Source organism: Petaurus breviceps, unplaced genomic scaffold (assembly GCF_028583685.1).
Source record: "Petaurus breviceps papuanus isolate PSGF00001 unplaced genomic scaffold, PetGlider_PUasm1.0 229, whole genome shotgun sequence".
NCBI lineage: Eukaryota > Metazoa > Chordata > Mammalia > Diprotodontia > Petauridae > Petaurus > Petaurus breviceps.
Window position 1 is genome coordinate 38,460,546 of NW_027185903.1, and position 13,803 is coordinate 38,474,348.

Sequence of the window (13,803 nt, forward strand, 5' to 3'; positions counted from 1 at the left end):
GTAACCAAGATTAAGAGGGAGGTGGGAAATGGGGAAAGAATCTTTACAACTTATGTCTCTGATAAAGGACTCATTTCTAAAATATACAGAGAATTGAGTCAAATTTATAAGAATACAAGTTATTCCCCAATTGATAAATGGTCAAAGGATATGAACAGGAAATTTTCAGAGAAAGAAATTAAAGATATCTATAAGCACATGAAGAAATGCTCTAAATCACTACTGATTAGAGAAATGCAAATCAACACAACTCTGAGGTACCACATCTCACCAGTCAGATTGGCTAAGATGACAAAATAGGAAAATGAGAAATGCTGGAGAGGATGTGGGCAAATTGGATCACTAATGCATTGCTGGTGGAGTTGTGAACTGATCCAGCCTTTCTGGAGAGCAATCTGGAATTATGCCCAAAGGGCTATAAATAATTTCAAATACTGGGTTATATCCCAAAGAGATCATAGAAGTGGGAGGAAGACCCATATGTACAAAAATGTTTATAGCAGCTCTTTTTGTGGTGGCAAAGAATTGGAAATTAAGGGGGTACCCATCAATTGGGGAATGGCTGAACAAGTTTTGGTATATGCATGTTATGGAATACTATTGTGCTATAAGAAACGAGGAGCAGATGGTTTTCATATTTACCTGGAGAGGCTTATACAAACTGATGCTGAGTGAGAAGAGTAGAACCAGGAGAAATTTGTACACAATTACAGACACAATGTATGTGTAATGACCAGCTTTGATAGACTGAACTCTTCTCAGCAATTCAGTGATATAAGTCAATGCCAAAAGACAGAGAGAAATGTGTGCATCCAGAGAAAGAACTAGAAAGAACTGAGTTTATATCTAGATGGAAGCAAAATACCTGATCGTTTTCCTTTTCTTGTTTGGTTTTATGTCCTCTTTACCATTTTTATTCCATCTGATACAATCTGTCTTTATAATCTGACTAATGTATAATGTGAAAGTATTTACAGATCCTATACTTGACTATATGCCGCCATGGGGGGGGGGGGAAGAAGAGGAGGGAGGGAGAGAAAATTTGAACTCGAGGAATTGTGGAATTGAATCCTGTAAACTAAAAGGAAACAAACAAATTAATTAAAAAATTAAAAAAGAAAAAAAAGAAAATCCTCTATTTCATTGAATGATCATATTTTCCACTGAAACATTGTACTCAGTTTTGCTGGGTAGGTGATTCTTGGTTTTAATCCCAGCTCCTTTGACCTCTGGCATATCATATTGCAAGCCCTTTGATCCCTCAGTGTAGAAGCTGCTAGATCCTGTGTTGTCCTGATTGTGTTTCCACAATATTTAAATTGTTTCTTCCTGGCTGCTTGTAATATTTTCTCCTTGATCTGGGAACTCTGGAATCTGGCTATAATATTCATAGGAGTTTTCTTTTTGTGATCTTTTCCAAGAGGTGATTGGTGGATTCCTCCAACCTCTATTTTGCCCTCTGCTTCTAAAACATCAGGACAATTATCCTTGAGAATTTCTTGAAGGATGATTTCTAGGTTCTTTTTTTGATCATGGCTTTCAGGTAGTCCAATAATTTTTAAATTATCTCTCCTGTATCTATTTTCCAGGTCAGCAGTTTTTCCAATGAGATATTTCACATTGCCTTCTATTTTTTCATTTTTTTGGATATGTTTAATAGAATCTTGATTTCTCATAAAGTCGCTAGCTTCCATTTGCTCCAATTTAATTCTGAAGGAATTATTCTCTTCAGTGAGCTTTTGAGATTCTTTTTCCATCTGGCAAATTTGGCTTTTTAAAGTATTCTTCTTCTCATTGGCTTTTTGAGCCTCTTTTGCCATTTGAGTTAATCTATTTTTAATGTGTTATTTTTTTCAGTCAGGTTGTTGACTCTCTTTTAATGATTTTCTTGCATCATTCTCATTTTTCTTCCCAATTTTTCCTCTACTTATCTTACTTGATTTTCAAAATTCTTCTTCAGCTTGTCCATGGCTTGTAACCAATTTATATTTTTCTTGGAAGCTTTTGGTGCAGGAGTTCTGACTTCATTGTCTTCCTCCTGTTCCATGCTTTGATCCTTTTTGTCCCCAAAAAAGGAATCTAAGGTTTGATTGCTGTGCTTGCTTTGCTTCCTCATGTTGCCACTCAATTATTTGACTTTTGAGCCTTTTGCCACAGTAGAACTCTGCTTCCAGAGAGAAGAGCTTTGTTCCAAATCACTAGGTTTTTCTCAGATGCTGGAGCTATCCGTTGCTAGTAGGCAGAGATGAAGGGAAGACTATTCCATTCTCATTTGGAGAGACAGAGAAAATGCCTAAAGCCAGAGAGTTGGAATGTTTAGTTTGTGGAACAGCAAGGAGCACAGTGTCACTGATTAAAGAGTACAAGTTGGAAAGAAAGAAGACTAGAGAGACATGGCAGGGGCTAGGTTATGATGGGTTTTAAATACCAAACAGAGGGTTTTTTATTTGAATGGTTAGGAAACCACTGGAATTTATTGACTATGGGGAAGGCATGGTTGGACCTGCACTTTAATGACTAAATATAGGATGGATTATATTCAGGGGAGAGACTTGAGGCAGGTAGATGCACCAGCAGGTTATGAGGTAATAAGGACCTGTACCAGAGTGTGCCAGTGTCAGAGGAGAGAAGGGGAGAATAATTGAGAGATGTTGAAAAAGTGAAATTGACAGTCCTTGCGAACAGACTGGATATGGGGGGAGGGAGGGAAGTGAAATATAACAAGGAGTTGAGAATGGTTTCCAGTCAGGGGGACTGGGAGAATGATGTTGTTTTTGATAGTAATTGGGAAGTTAGGATGAGGATGATGTAGAAGGAAAGAGAATCGATTTCCTCAACTGTAAAATGGAGCACCTACTTCCCAGAGTTATTGTGAGGATCAAATGACAAAATATTTGTAAAGCACTTAGGACAGTGCCTGACACATAGTAAGTACTATGAAAATGCTAGCTATTAATATTATTAAAAATAATAAAAAAACATACCCAGAGGAAATAAATTTCTAACACAAAAATATTAAAGGAAGTAAGATCTCTTACTGGAAGCTTGATACTCCTTCCCAGAGGGAAGAAGTATTTGTACCCAAAAGACCCATGTGGGCAAAAAGTAAATAATAGAGTGAGGGGTAAATAGGAGTGGTTCAAAAATCCTGATTACTACACCACATGACCTGACGCTATTCCAATTTAATTTTAAAATACTTATTCACTCATACTTAGTAAATTGCCAAAAGTGAGATGATAGAAATAATCAGTGCTGGAAGGATTATGGAAAGAAAGGTATAGCAATACATTGTGGTGCTGTGAAGTGATCTAATGCATCTGCAAAGTAGTTTGGAATTATGCTAAGAAAGTCTTCGAAATATCCATACCTATCAGCCTATTGCTAGTCATATACCCCAAAGGAGATTAAAGAGAAAGAAATTTCCTGTATATACCAAATATTTATAGCAGTCCTTTTTGTAGACATAAATATCTGGAAACATATGTTACCATCAAACTAGAGAATAGTTTAAAATATTGTGGTATATTAAGATAAATAAATATGTACAGTGGAAAAAACATTGACTCTGGAAGCAGAGTCTGGTTTTAAAATCTCACCCTCTGATGCTTACCACCTGTGTGACCTTAAACATGTCATTTAACCTTTCTGGGATTCAGTTTTCTCATCTGCAAAATGAAGAGGTGGGACTAAATGGCCTCTCAAGGTCCTTCTAGTTTTAAATCTATGATTCTAGTTGCTTTTTCTTTTTTGGCAAAGCAATCAGGGTTTAATGACTTGCCCAGGGTGACGAAGCTAGTAGGTGTGAAGTGTCTGAGGTTGGATTTGAATTCAGGTCCTCCTGACTTCAGGGTGGGGACTCTATTCACTGTACCACCTAGCTGCTCCTATGATTCTATAATTTGAATATGAAGAATATGGAGAAGTACGGAAGTTTGTTTAGTACAAAAGAAGCTGGCATTCCTACTCAAAGTATTTGTAATCTCCATAAGTTTTAAAAAAATGAATATGTAAGGTAACAAGGGAGTGATAACTTATGAATGATTATTGTTGTACGTGCTTATTTATTCAGATTGTAGTGTCTTGTACACTTCAAATTCTGGCTCTTTGTTCCTTCCTTCCTTTCCTTCCTTCTCTTCCTTTCTCCTTTCTCTCTCCCTCTCTCTTTCCTTCCTCCCCTTTTCTTTTAGTGCATCCAAAGCTCCAAATTGCCACCTAGAGGTGGCTTGCTTCAATACAATATTATTACTTTCACCAAGTTCTTCACAGCAATGCATTGGATGGGGGAAAAAAAGACAAATGACAATTTTTTTTCTGCCATATGTATGATTAGATATTAAATCCATAAAAATGTATTAAAACTGATGAAGTGTACCAGTTGGTATAATGGAGTTTTATTATACTTTGAGTTAGAAGATTAAGTTTGAATCTCTGTCCTGGGCTTTGTGAGATGAATCAGAAAAGATGCTGTTAATCCCTATCAAAATGTAAAGTGATTTTATATCTTCATAAATGGAGTATATATCTGGAAAGAAAATCCAGCTTTGAAGGATAAACATATAATAAATGCCTAATTTTTTAGGTTTAGTGACAATAGTAAATTATGAAGCATGGTTTCGGTTACAGTGGAAAGAAAAAAAGATGTATATATTCATTTATAGGATTATAACCATATGCATAATATATATTTTAATTTATGTAGGAATTATATCCACATAATTATATAAGATCACAAGTCTATCTAGAGTTAGAAGGGACCTTAGAGATCATCTAATCCTGCCTCCTCATTTTACAGATGAGGCCCAGAGAAGAGCTACTCAAGGTCATGAATATGTTTGTTGCAATATAAATGAAAAGGATACATTAAATGGTTTGTTTACTACCTTGCCTAGAAGACTGCCCTATTGTGAGACTGGTGGCCTTGTTGCAGTCTGCAAAATTAATTCCCGTGACCCATGTTGGTACATTGGTTATGGGGTCTAATGCATAATGCAATCTCTCTCACACTTCTTTCCCACTCCCTCCCCCCAATACTGAGTCCTCCTCGTAATACTAAATGACAATTACGGCATCCCTGTAAGTTGCCCCTTCTATCACTTTCCTTTTATGTTACAACCGTTCAAGCTGGATTCCCCAGCCCCTCCCCCCCCCGCCTCCTGCGGGGGCAGGGAGGCAGGGTAACAACAAGTGTGGATCCAGGAGCCAGCCTGGGTTTAGTTTCAGGCCGTTCCTCTATGTTTGACTCAAGAGCAGCTTCATCGACCTTTCTGAGCCCCAGTTTGTCTCCTCTCCGTAATGGGAATGAGAATAATTTCCCTCGACAGCTCACAGAGTTTTTGTGACAATATGATTCGATAATGGACCTTAAGAAGATGTGGGATTAATAAATTACTTCAGTCCCTGTCCCCATAGCTTTTCATGAAACAATTGCTAGTCCTTCGTATCAGACCTCCTCCTCCAATCCCTTTCTATATGGGAATGAAGTGCCGTGACTCGTGCAGCTTCGGGCCTCCCCTCCCTGGCGTCTTTTTCGGGGTCTCCCCCTCCCACACCCCGCTCCAAGTGCACGTGCCCACGGGAGCGTTGAGGTGAAATATCTAACGGTCTCTTTTGTCCGGTTGCAGCTAGGCGGGAGCGTGAGGCGGGAGGACTGGCGCGCCTGCGCGCGCGCGCGAACATAAGGGAGCGGGCGGGGGGCAGGCCCCTCCCGCGCCTCCTTCCTCTCCCCCCTCCTCCAATTCGTGCCGAAAGTAGAGCAGTCTGGCGCGCACGCGCGCGAGCAGTTAGAAGCCGGGTGGAAGCGGGATCGATTTCCTTCTTCCCTTCCCCCCCAACAAAGCGGTTGGAATCCTTAGTCAGCCGCGGGGTAACTCGGGGCAACGAGTCTGGCCCAATCCGAGAACAGCTGCCCTAGTCCTGGAGCAACCCCGCGGAAAGGATGCCAGTGGTTTCTCCGAGCGCCGGAGAAGAGCGGGGATAGGATAAATTGAGGACAAACACAAAAACCTCTTCCACGCCATCTGGGCCATTCTTTTACAACCCTTACTTTGACCTTCACGATCCTTGCCAGTCTTCCCTGGCTTTCCCTGACTCAGTTTCTAGGCTCTTGCAACTTTCCCCTCTCCCTAATCCCATCCCCCTTTAATAGGATATTCACACCTGCCGGTTGGGAGAGCCCATAGACAAACAGACCCTTCAGGGTTAAACCCAAGACAGAATTTTAGGTAGTAATATCTATTTAAATCTCTTTTTAGGGAACGAGAGCACGGGAAGGAGAAGTCACTTCTCAATCACTCTAGTTAAGAAAATGAGAAATTTTATTTTCCAAAAGTCTTGTACCTAGTAATACTCGTTGTGGTTACTAATGATAAATTTCCACATAGAAGTCCGAGTACCCCAAGGAGAGGGACTTGGTTAATAATCTTCCATTTTATATATATATAAAAAAATAAAAAACCAAGGCATAGAATGAGAATGTTATCAATGGCTGAAAATTGAATTGTAGTTTACATAAGTATATTAACACAATCATACAGCAAAATGAATTATTTTAGCATTTGTAAGCCTAGACTTAATTCTAGATTGTATTTTTAGAGTATCAAATTAGTTTTCAAAATTAAACTTTGTGGTCTTAGAGCCATGATATCAGAGTAAGTACAATAAAAAATTAGAAATCAGAAATATATATGTACATGTATTGCTTATATATAATCAGATAATAAATAAAAAATGTAACAATTGGAATGAAGGTCATTAATGTTTAAGTTTATTATGCTTTCATCTTTGAGTAGTTGATAGCAATAGATGTTATTTACAAAAATAGTTATAAAACTATTTTGTTCATATCTGTAGAATTACTGATTTTACCTTTGCTATTTTACTGGCTATATGATTTGATTGTTAGCCAGTGATATGAGATTTTTGTCAGTGTTTCTAGTGAAAGGTTTTATTTCAGAAGGATATAACATTCAGTTTGAAGTGAATATGATTCTTGTAGGTGAAGCACTAATTGAACTTTTTATCAGTAAAATACTTGATCATCAATTAAGTAGTATGATATAGTTCCTTTGATGACAGCCCTACTATTCTTATTATTGCTTAATATTTATCAAAGAGAATTGGGCAGATTTCCTCTGCTTTCACAAATTGGACACAGACCTTAAACAAGCGTTCATTAAAGTGGGGCTGAATGGGAACAAATAGGGATTGCTTTTATGGACACCCTGCAGCACTCCAACCTCGCTCTACATCTCTTTTCTTCCCAAATTAAGATCCTATTCCTTTAGACACTTTTTTCTTGCCATTTTCACCAGCTTTCCTGATATCCCTTCCCTTAAACTCCCAATATTAATTCATTTCCGATTATAACTGTGTCCTCTACTTGCTTTTTCTGGTTCTTCATTTCTTCACTTAGCCTTTCCTAATTTTGTCATCGAGCTCCCCCGTACCCGGCCCTCCATCACTTTTTCTCTCTAAATAATAGTTGAATTGACTATAGCTAGATAATATGATCGTTCTTAAATGGGCTAAAAAAAGGTAAGGTGTTTCCGTTATTCTATTCTCCAGCAGTATGGCACTCCCACCCCACCTCAGGTGATTATGGGTTTTGTTTAAGGGGTGAGTAGAAAAGAAGGGGGTAGGCAGTCATGAAATGAGAAGGAAAAAAAAAAGACTGTTGTCTTAAAGCGATTTTACATTAAATGATTTAAAAAAGTGCAAAAACGGAGAGTAATGCATCACTTTAAAAAATAAGTAAGATCTTTAACATAAAATGGACCAGGGGAGAGCTCGCAGAAACGGTCAGATCCCTCAGAAGGTGCGGGGGTAGAGGGTTTGTGTTTTTGTTTCTTTAAACTGAAGTGCTGTGAAACCTCAAGACCCGCCTCTTCTCCCGCCAAACTCCTGGTGTCCAGCTGCTTCTAGAACTTTGCACCTAGCCGGTCCCGAAGCCCGCCACCCCTCCCCGCCGGCCTTGGCGCCCCTGGCCGCGCCTCCGCCCCCAGACAAGGAGAAGGCGGCGGCTGCGGCGGGCAAAGCCAGCCTGGGCCCCGGCGTCCCGCAACCGCGGTCCCCAGTCTGCCAACCCGGGTTCCTAAGCAAACGGGGAATCCCCTCCTGTGCTGGCGCGTCACTGTATCTCCAGCCAATGAGGTCCGCGAGAGGGGAATTCCCGCTCTGGCTGCCGCTCGCGGGGTCTCTTTAAATCCAAGCTTCGCAGCCTCGGGCAAAGCTCGCGGCGGGGCATTCGGGGAGCGGCCGCAGGACCCGGAAAAGGAGCTGGTGGTGCGGGCCGCCCGGCGAGCTTCGGGGGGAAGCTGGAGAAGAGGTGGCGTGCCTGGGTCAGAAAGGGGACCGAGGCCCTGGCAGCAGGTTGGGCAGGAAAGTCTCCGAGCCTGCGTGGGGATGGAGTGGAAGCTGGAGCGATTCGCCTCTCGGAGGGTCCGGACTGAAGAACAGATGGTGTGGGTGAGTTAAGGCTTCTTCTGTCCTCACCTCGGCTTCCCAGCCAGAGGATTGCTCTGGGGCTGCGGGGAAATGCTAAATGCTTGGGTGTAACTGGTTTGGGATTTCGACGTTGTTTCTTAGGCTTTATTGTTTGGTGGAAGGGCAGTTTTAAAGGAATATTTTTCGGCACAGCCCGATAACCAAAATCGGACGTGATTATATAATCCCTAAATAACTTGCCTCCTATTATGTTCATATTTTTCAAAGGAGAATATCATGGAGACGTTTGCAAAAGGTGTTAAACGGAACAGAAATAAAAGCTTACAGAAAGGTAGTAAGGTAAGTTTCCAGTTCTGGTTTTCGGCGTTATTTCTGTGGTTCAGGAGAAATAGGATTCCTTTCTGGTGTATCTGGGAGGGACTGCAATCTAGGAATGCAGGAAATCTAGGCCAAGATGAAAACACAGTACAGTGTACTGAATTTTCTATTTTTACCACTTGCTTTATACCAAATCATATTTTAAGATTAAAATTAAAACGTGTGTTGTCTTAAGAAAAATCCTTGGAGTTCCTCAGGCTATAAAATGCATTGGATTGAACGGTGGACTTTGGTGTCTGAACATTGAGGTTTGAATCCTTACTGTCATGAACAAGTCATTTAACCTCCCAGAGCCTGTTTTCTTATCTGTAAGAAGATGAGAACACGTATGACCATTTTGAATTACTCACCTCACAGCTCTTATGAGCACGTGGGGGAGTAAATGCAAACTTTTTTTCTCATTACTCATGGTAGTATAGTCTTTCAACCTTTGAGAGAGTTTTGCACAAACATTCCCATGATCTTTGGCATATTCTATGCCAAAGTCACATAAATTGTTTCATTTGATTGTCAAAGCCGGCCTTATGAGGGAGACAGGGCAGGTATTCTCATTTTGCAGACAAGCAAACCAAGGTTAAGAGCCTTGTCTGAGGGACAGATGGGTTAGTGGCAGATCTGGTACTAGAACCTGGGTCTTCTGATTCCTGGCTACTCTGGTGTTCTTCAGCCTTTGCAACCCTCTCTCTCCAAATGGGTACAGAAGCTTCTGTAAGAAAGAAATTTGATTTGAAAAACATTTTAAAAAATGAATATTACATAGTAGACTGTGGCAGACACTAGGGATACAAAGATAAGAATTACATGGTTTCTCTCCTAAAAGAGTTGACATTCTACTGGATCAATCAGTCAAACATGAATTTATTAGTTGGGGGATATGACACAAGGTACTGGTTCTGAATTGGGTGGACCTGGATTCAGATCCCACCCTTTGAAACTTTTTAGTTATATGACTTTGGGCAAACTACTTAACCTTCTTAAATCTCATTTTCTTAATCTGTAAACTGAGGGGATTGGATTGACTTTTGAGGTCCCTCCCAACTTTAGACCTATTATCCTATGAAATATATTGTATCCCAGGAAAATTTGGGGGGGAAGTACTTTTGGGGTGAAGGAGAGATGTGCTGATCATACACAAAAGGGTTGGCATTTGATAAGTTGTGAGTGAAGATAAAGATTTGGCAAAGCACAGATGAGGAAGTAGGATGTTTCAAACACATTTGAACACAAAGACAGATGATGCTGGGGTTGACTAGGTGGTGAAGTGAATAGAGCATGGGCCCTGGAGTCAGGAGGACCTGAGTTCAAATCCGACCTCAGACACTTAACACAGAAAACTAGCTGTGTGACCTTGGGCAAGTCACTTAACCCCAATTGCCCTGCCTTCCCTCCAAAAAGCAAAAAAAAAAAAAAAAAAGACATGATGCCTTGGGTTTGGGAAATATTAGTATAGCTTGCTTAGAATATAGAGTGTGTAAAGTGGAGTAGTGTGAAATAAGACAAGGAGGGTAGGTTGGAACCATATAATGGAGGGCTTTAAAAGTTAGGCAAAAGCTAAACTAATTGTTTATAATTTATCCAGAGGAAATCAGGAACTGTGTATACTTTGTGAGCAGTTGAGTAACATGGTTAGATCTGTGCTCTAGGAATATTATTTTGGGAGTTGTGGCTGTTTGAAGTTTGGGAGAGTTAAAGTCTATGAGAGGCTGAGAGAGGTGTGTGTGTGTGTGTGAGAGAGAGAGAGAGAGAGAGAGAGAGAGAGGCAGAACAATTAGGAGGTTAATATAATTCAGACAAATGGTAGTGAGATTTTGAACTAGGATATTAGGTAGAGGAGTAGATAGAAGAAATAGATTTAAAAGATTCTTCAGTGGTAGAATTAGTAGGACTTAGCAACTTATTGCATATGGAAGGAGGTTCAGGGATAGTAAAAAGTAAAATGTGACCATGATTTTGAACTGGGGTGATTATGAGGATGGTGATGTCATCAATAAAAATTGGGAAGTCTGGAGTAGCAGTTGGGAGATGTAGAACTAGAGGACTACAGAGAGATGAGGAATGGATATGTAGATCTGTGAATCATTTACATAGGAGTAATAATTTAACCCATGAAAGTAGATGAAATAACCAAAGGACAGTATAAAAAGAGAGATGTGGGCCCAGGTCAGAGCCTTGGGGATCCCCACATGTAAGGGATAGGATATAATTCAGCAAATGAGACTGAGAAAAACAGGCAGGGAGAGAACTAGGGAAGAACAATGTCAGGAAAATATAGGGAGGAGAGCCTATCTCTAAGAAGGGGATGTATGGTAAATACAATTGAAAGAACAAGGAGGATGAGAATTGAAAAGCCATGGGATTTGGCAATTAAGAGATAATTAGACAACCTTTGAGAGGAATTTCAGTAGAGTACTGGGGTCAAAGCAAACTAGAAAGGATTGAGGAGTGAATGGAGGCAGTTTTGAGGGTATGGCTAGGTCAAGGGAAAGTTTTTTTAAGCATAGGGGAAATTTGAGCTTGTTTTCCAACAACAGGGAAGAGCCTGTAGACAAACTCATGAATAATTGATGAAGTAAACTCCCCAAGGACATTTGAGGGGATGGGATCAAGGCTAAAAATTGACAGATTAGCCCTTGGCAGGAGGACTTTCAAATCTGAGACTAGAATAAATTGGAAGAGGGTGAGTGAAGATGTTAAATATTGCTAGGCTTTGAGGTATGAAGTAGGAGAGAGGAAGGATAGCCCTTTTTTTTTTGTAGGAAAGTAGGAAGTGAGGTTACCTGATGAAAGAGAGGTTGGTAGGATTTATTTTGAGGGAGGAGAGGTTTGCAGTAACCACCCAGGAGAGTATGATAGCGAAGAAGAAAAATGAAAACTTAAACTTCTTAAGTATATTTGTAAACTTGGAGAAATTAAGAAAAGGAAAATATATTTTGGCAAATATCTACTCATCTACATAAATACAATTAAAAAAAACTGACGAGTGGAATATATTGTTTTCCCTGCTGAGACAGGTGGTTTATGTTGAATTGTGCCTTTTTGGAGAGGTAAATCTTCAGTTGTTGGGCATCATGTATCAGGTATGAAAGGAAAAAGCAAGAGTGTGTCAGTGCTGCATTTCATTGCTAGCTGACTCTTTCTGTATACTTCCCTTGTGTGGCTTTTACAAGCTTATCTTCTTAGCACCCAGCCCTTTGATTCCCCCATAGCAACCACTGTTTTAGCAGGTAACTTCACTTCCTACTTTATTGAGAAACTGGGACTTTCCATCATGAACTCCCTTAAATCCACAAAAACATTTAACATCTTCACTTAACCTTTTTCACTCCTGTATTCTCATTCTTCTGGACATCTGACACCTTTGATGCTTTTGGTTGCCTTCTCATCCTTAATCTTAACTCCTAGATTAAGTTTTTGTGACACTGTTTTCTCCTTGTTCTCTTCTATCTGTCCAACTCAGTCTCCTTCTATAGATCTTTCTCCAGGTTACACCCAGTTAGTGGGTGTCCCCAAATGCTCTGTCCTGGACTGTAATAACCTTCTGGTTGTTCTTTCTGCTTCATGTCTCTCCTCATCCAGTCCATCCTTCACTCAGCTGCTAAAGTGACCTTCCTAAAGTACAGTTCTGAGCATGCTACCCCTTCCTCCCTCCACCTCCTCAGTAACTTTCCCTATCACCTCAAGGATCAAATGTTAAATCCTCTATATAGCTCTTCACAACTTGGTCCTTTTTCACTTTTCTAGTACTCTTAAATTTTATTCTCCCTCCATGTACTACATGATTCAGCAACATTGGCCTCCTCTCTGCCTTTTCAATGACACTGCATCATTTGTCTCCTTGCCTCTCTCCCTGCCTTTTCACTGACTGTCCCCCAGGCCTGGAATGTTCTCCCTCCTCATCTTTACTTCCTGACTTTTTTCAAGACTCAGCTCACATGCCTCCTCCTGCAAGAGGACTTTCCTGGTCCTCTCCATGGCTATTGCTGCCTTCCCTCAGAGATTAACTCCCATTTATGCTGTCTATATCTTGTTACATACACACACACACACACACACATATATATAGACATACTCAGATTTGCATGTTGTCTCTCTCATTAAAATGTGAACTTAAGTGTAGGTACCATGTTTTTGCCATTTTTTTCCCCTTTAATGCTTAGCTGAATATCTGTTTCATTCCCCATCATCAGACTAATTAAAAAAAATAAGAGTGGCTATAACGCCATCTTGTGGACTTCTGGGAGAAGCTGTAGAATCTAGGTTTTTGTTGCCCAATCTCCCTTTCTTATCTTCACCAGTCTTGTGGATCTCTAGGCTTCCTGGATTACTAGTGTGAGCAAACCATTCAGTCAGAAAGTTTTCCTTTCATGTTAGTTTCCTCACATTTAAAGTTAAAGGGATTGAAGAACATGATCTTTTGTGTCCCTTCCAGTTCTGAGTCTATGATCAGCTCAAATCTTATCTTTCACACTTCCGCCTAGATTCTAGTTCTGACCTTTTAATTATATTCCTTGTATTTCTTTTTTTTTAAAATTTTTTAAAATTTATTTTATTGTATTTTTTTGCCTTTTGGAGGGCAATTGGGTTAAGTAACTTGCCCAAAGTTACACGGCTAGTTTTTTTTTTTGTGTGGGTGTTAAGTGTCTGAGGCTGAATTGAACTCAGGTCCTCCTGACTCCAGGGCCGGCACTTTACTCAGTGCCCCACCTAGCCTCCCCTATTCCTTGTATTTCTGTATACCCTTCTCAGTATTTCTCTATTTTTAGCTGTGAAATGTCCAACATACCTTATGAGATGTTTGACAAATATTGAATATAATGTGAGGAAAAAATTTGTACACAAATTTCCATTAACATTTACTTAATGAACAACATGGAATCTATTCTGTCTTATTGAGTCTGAATGGAAGCTGAAATGTATTTGACCCAGGGCTGATATTTTGAGAAGCTGCTTAGTTTATCTTTGTAGTATTCTTTGTACTAC

At 40.0% G+C, this 13,803-nt stretch overlaps 1 protein-coding gene across 1 annotated transcript in view; it reads left to right on the top strand.

Moving 5' to 3' along the window:
* Window positions 1–7,771: 7,771 nt before the first annotated feature.
* CDC20B (cell division cycle 20B) overlaps window positions 7,772–13,803 on the top strand; it is a 76,048-nt gene continuing 70,016 nt past the window's right edge. Inside the window, exons 1-3 of the mRNA XM_069096544.1 lie at window positions 7,772–7,816; window positions 7,924–8,466; window positions 8,713–8,784. Coding sequence (XP_068952645.1) covers window positions 7,772–7,816; window positions 7,924–8,466; window positions 8,713–8,784 — 660 coding nt within the window. The remainder of the gene's footprint in view (window positions 7,817–7,923; window positions 8,467–8,712; window positions 8,785–13,803) is intronic.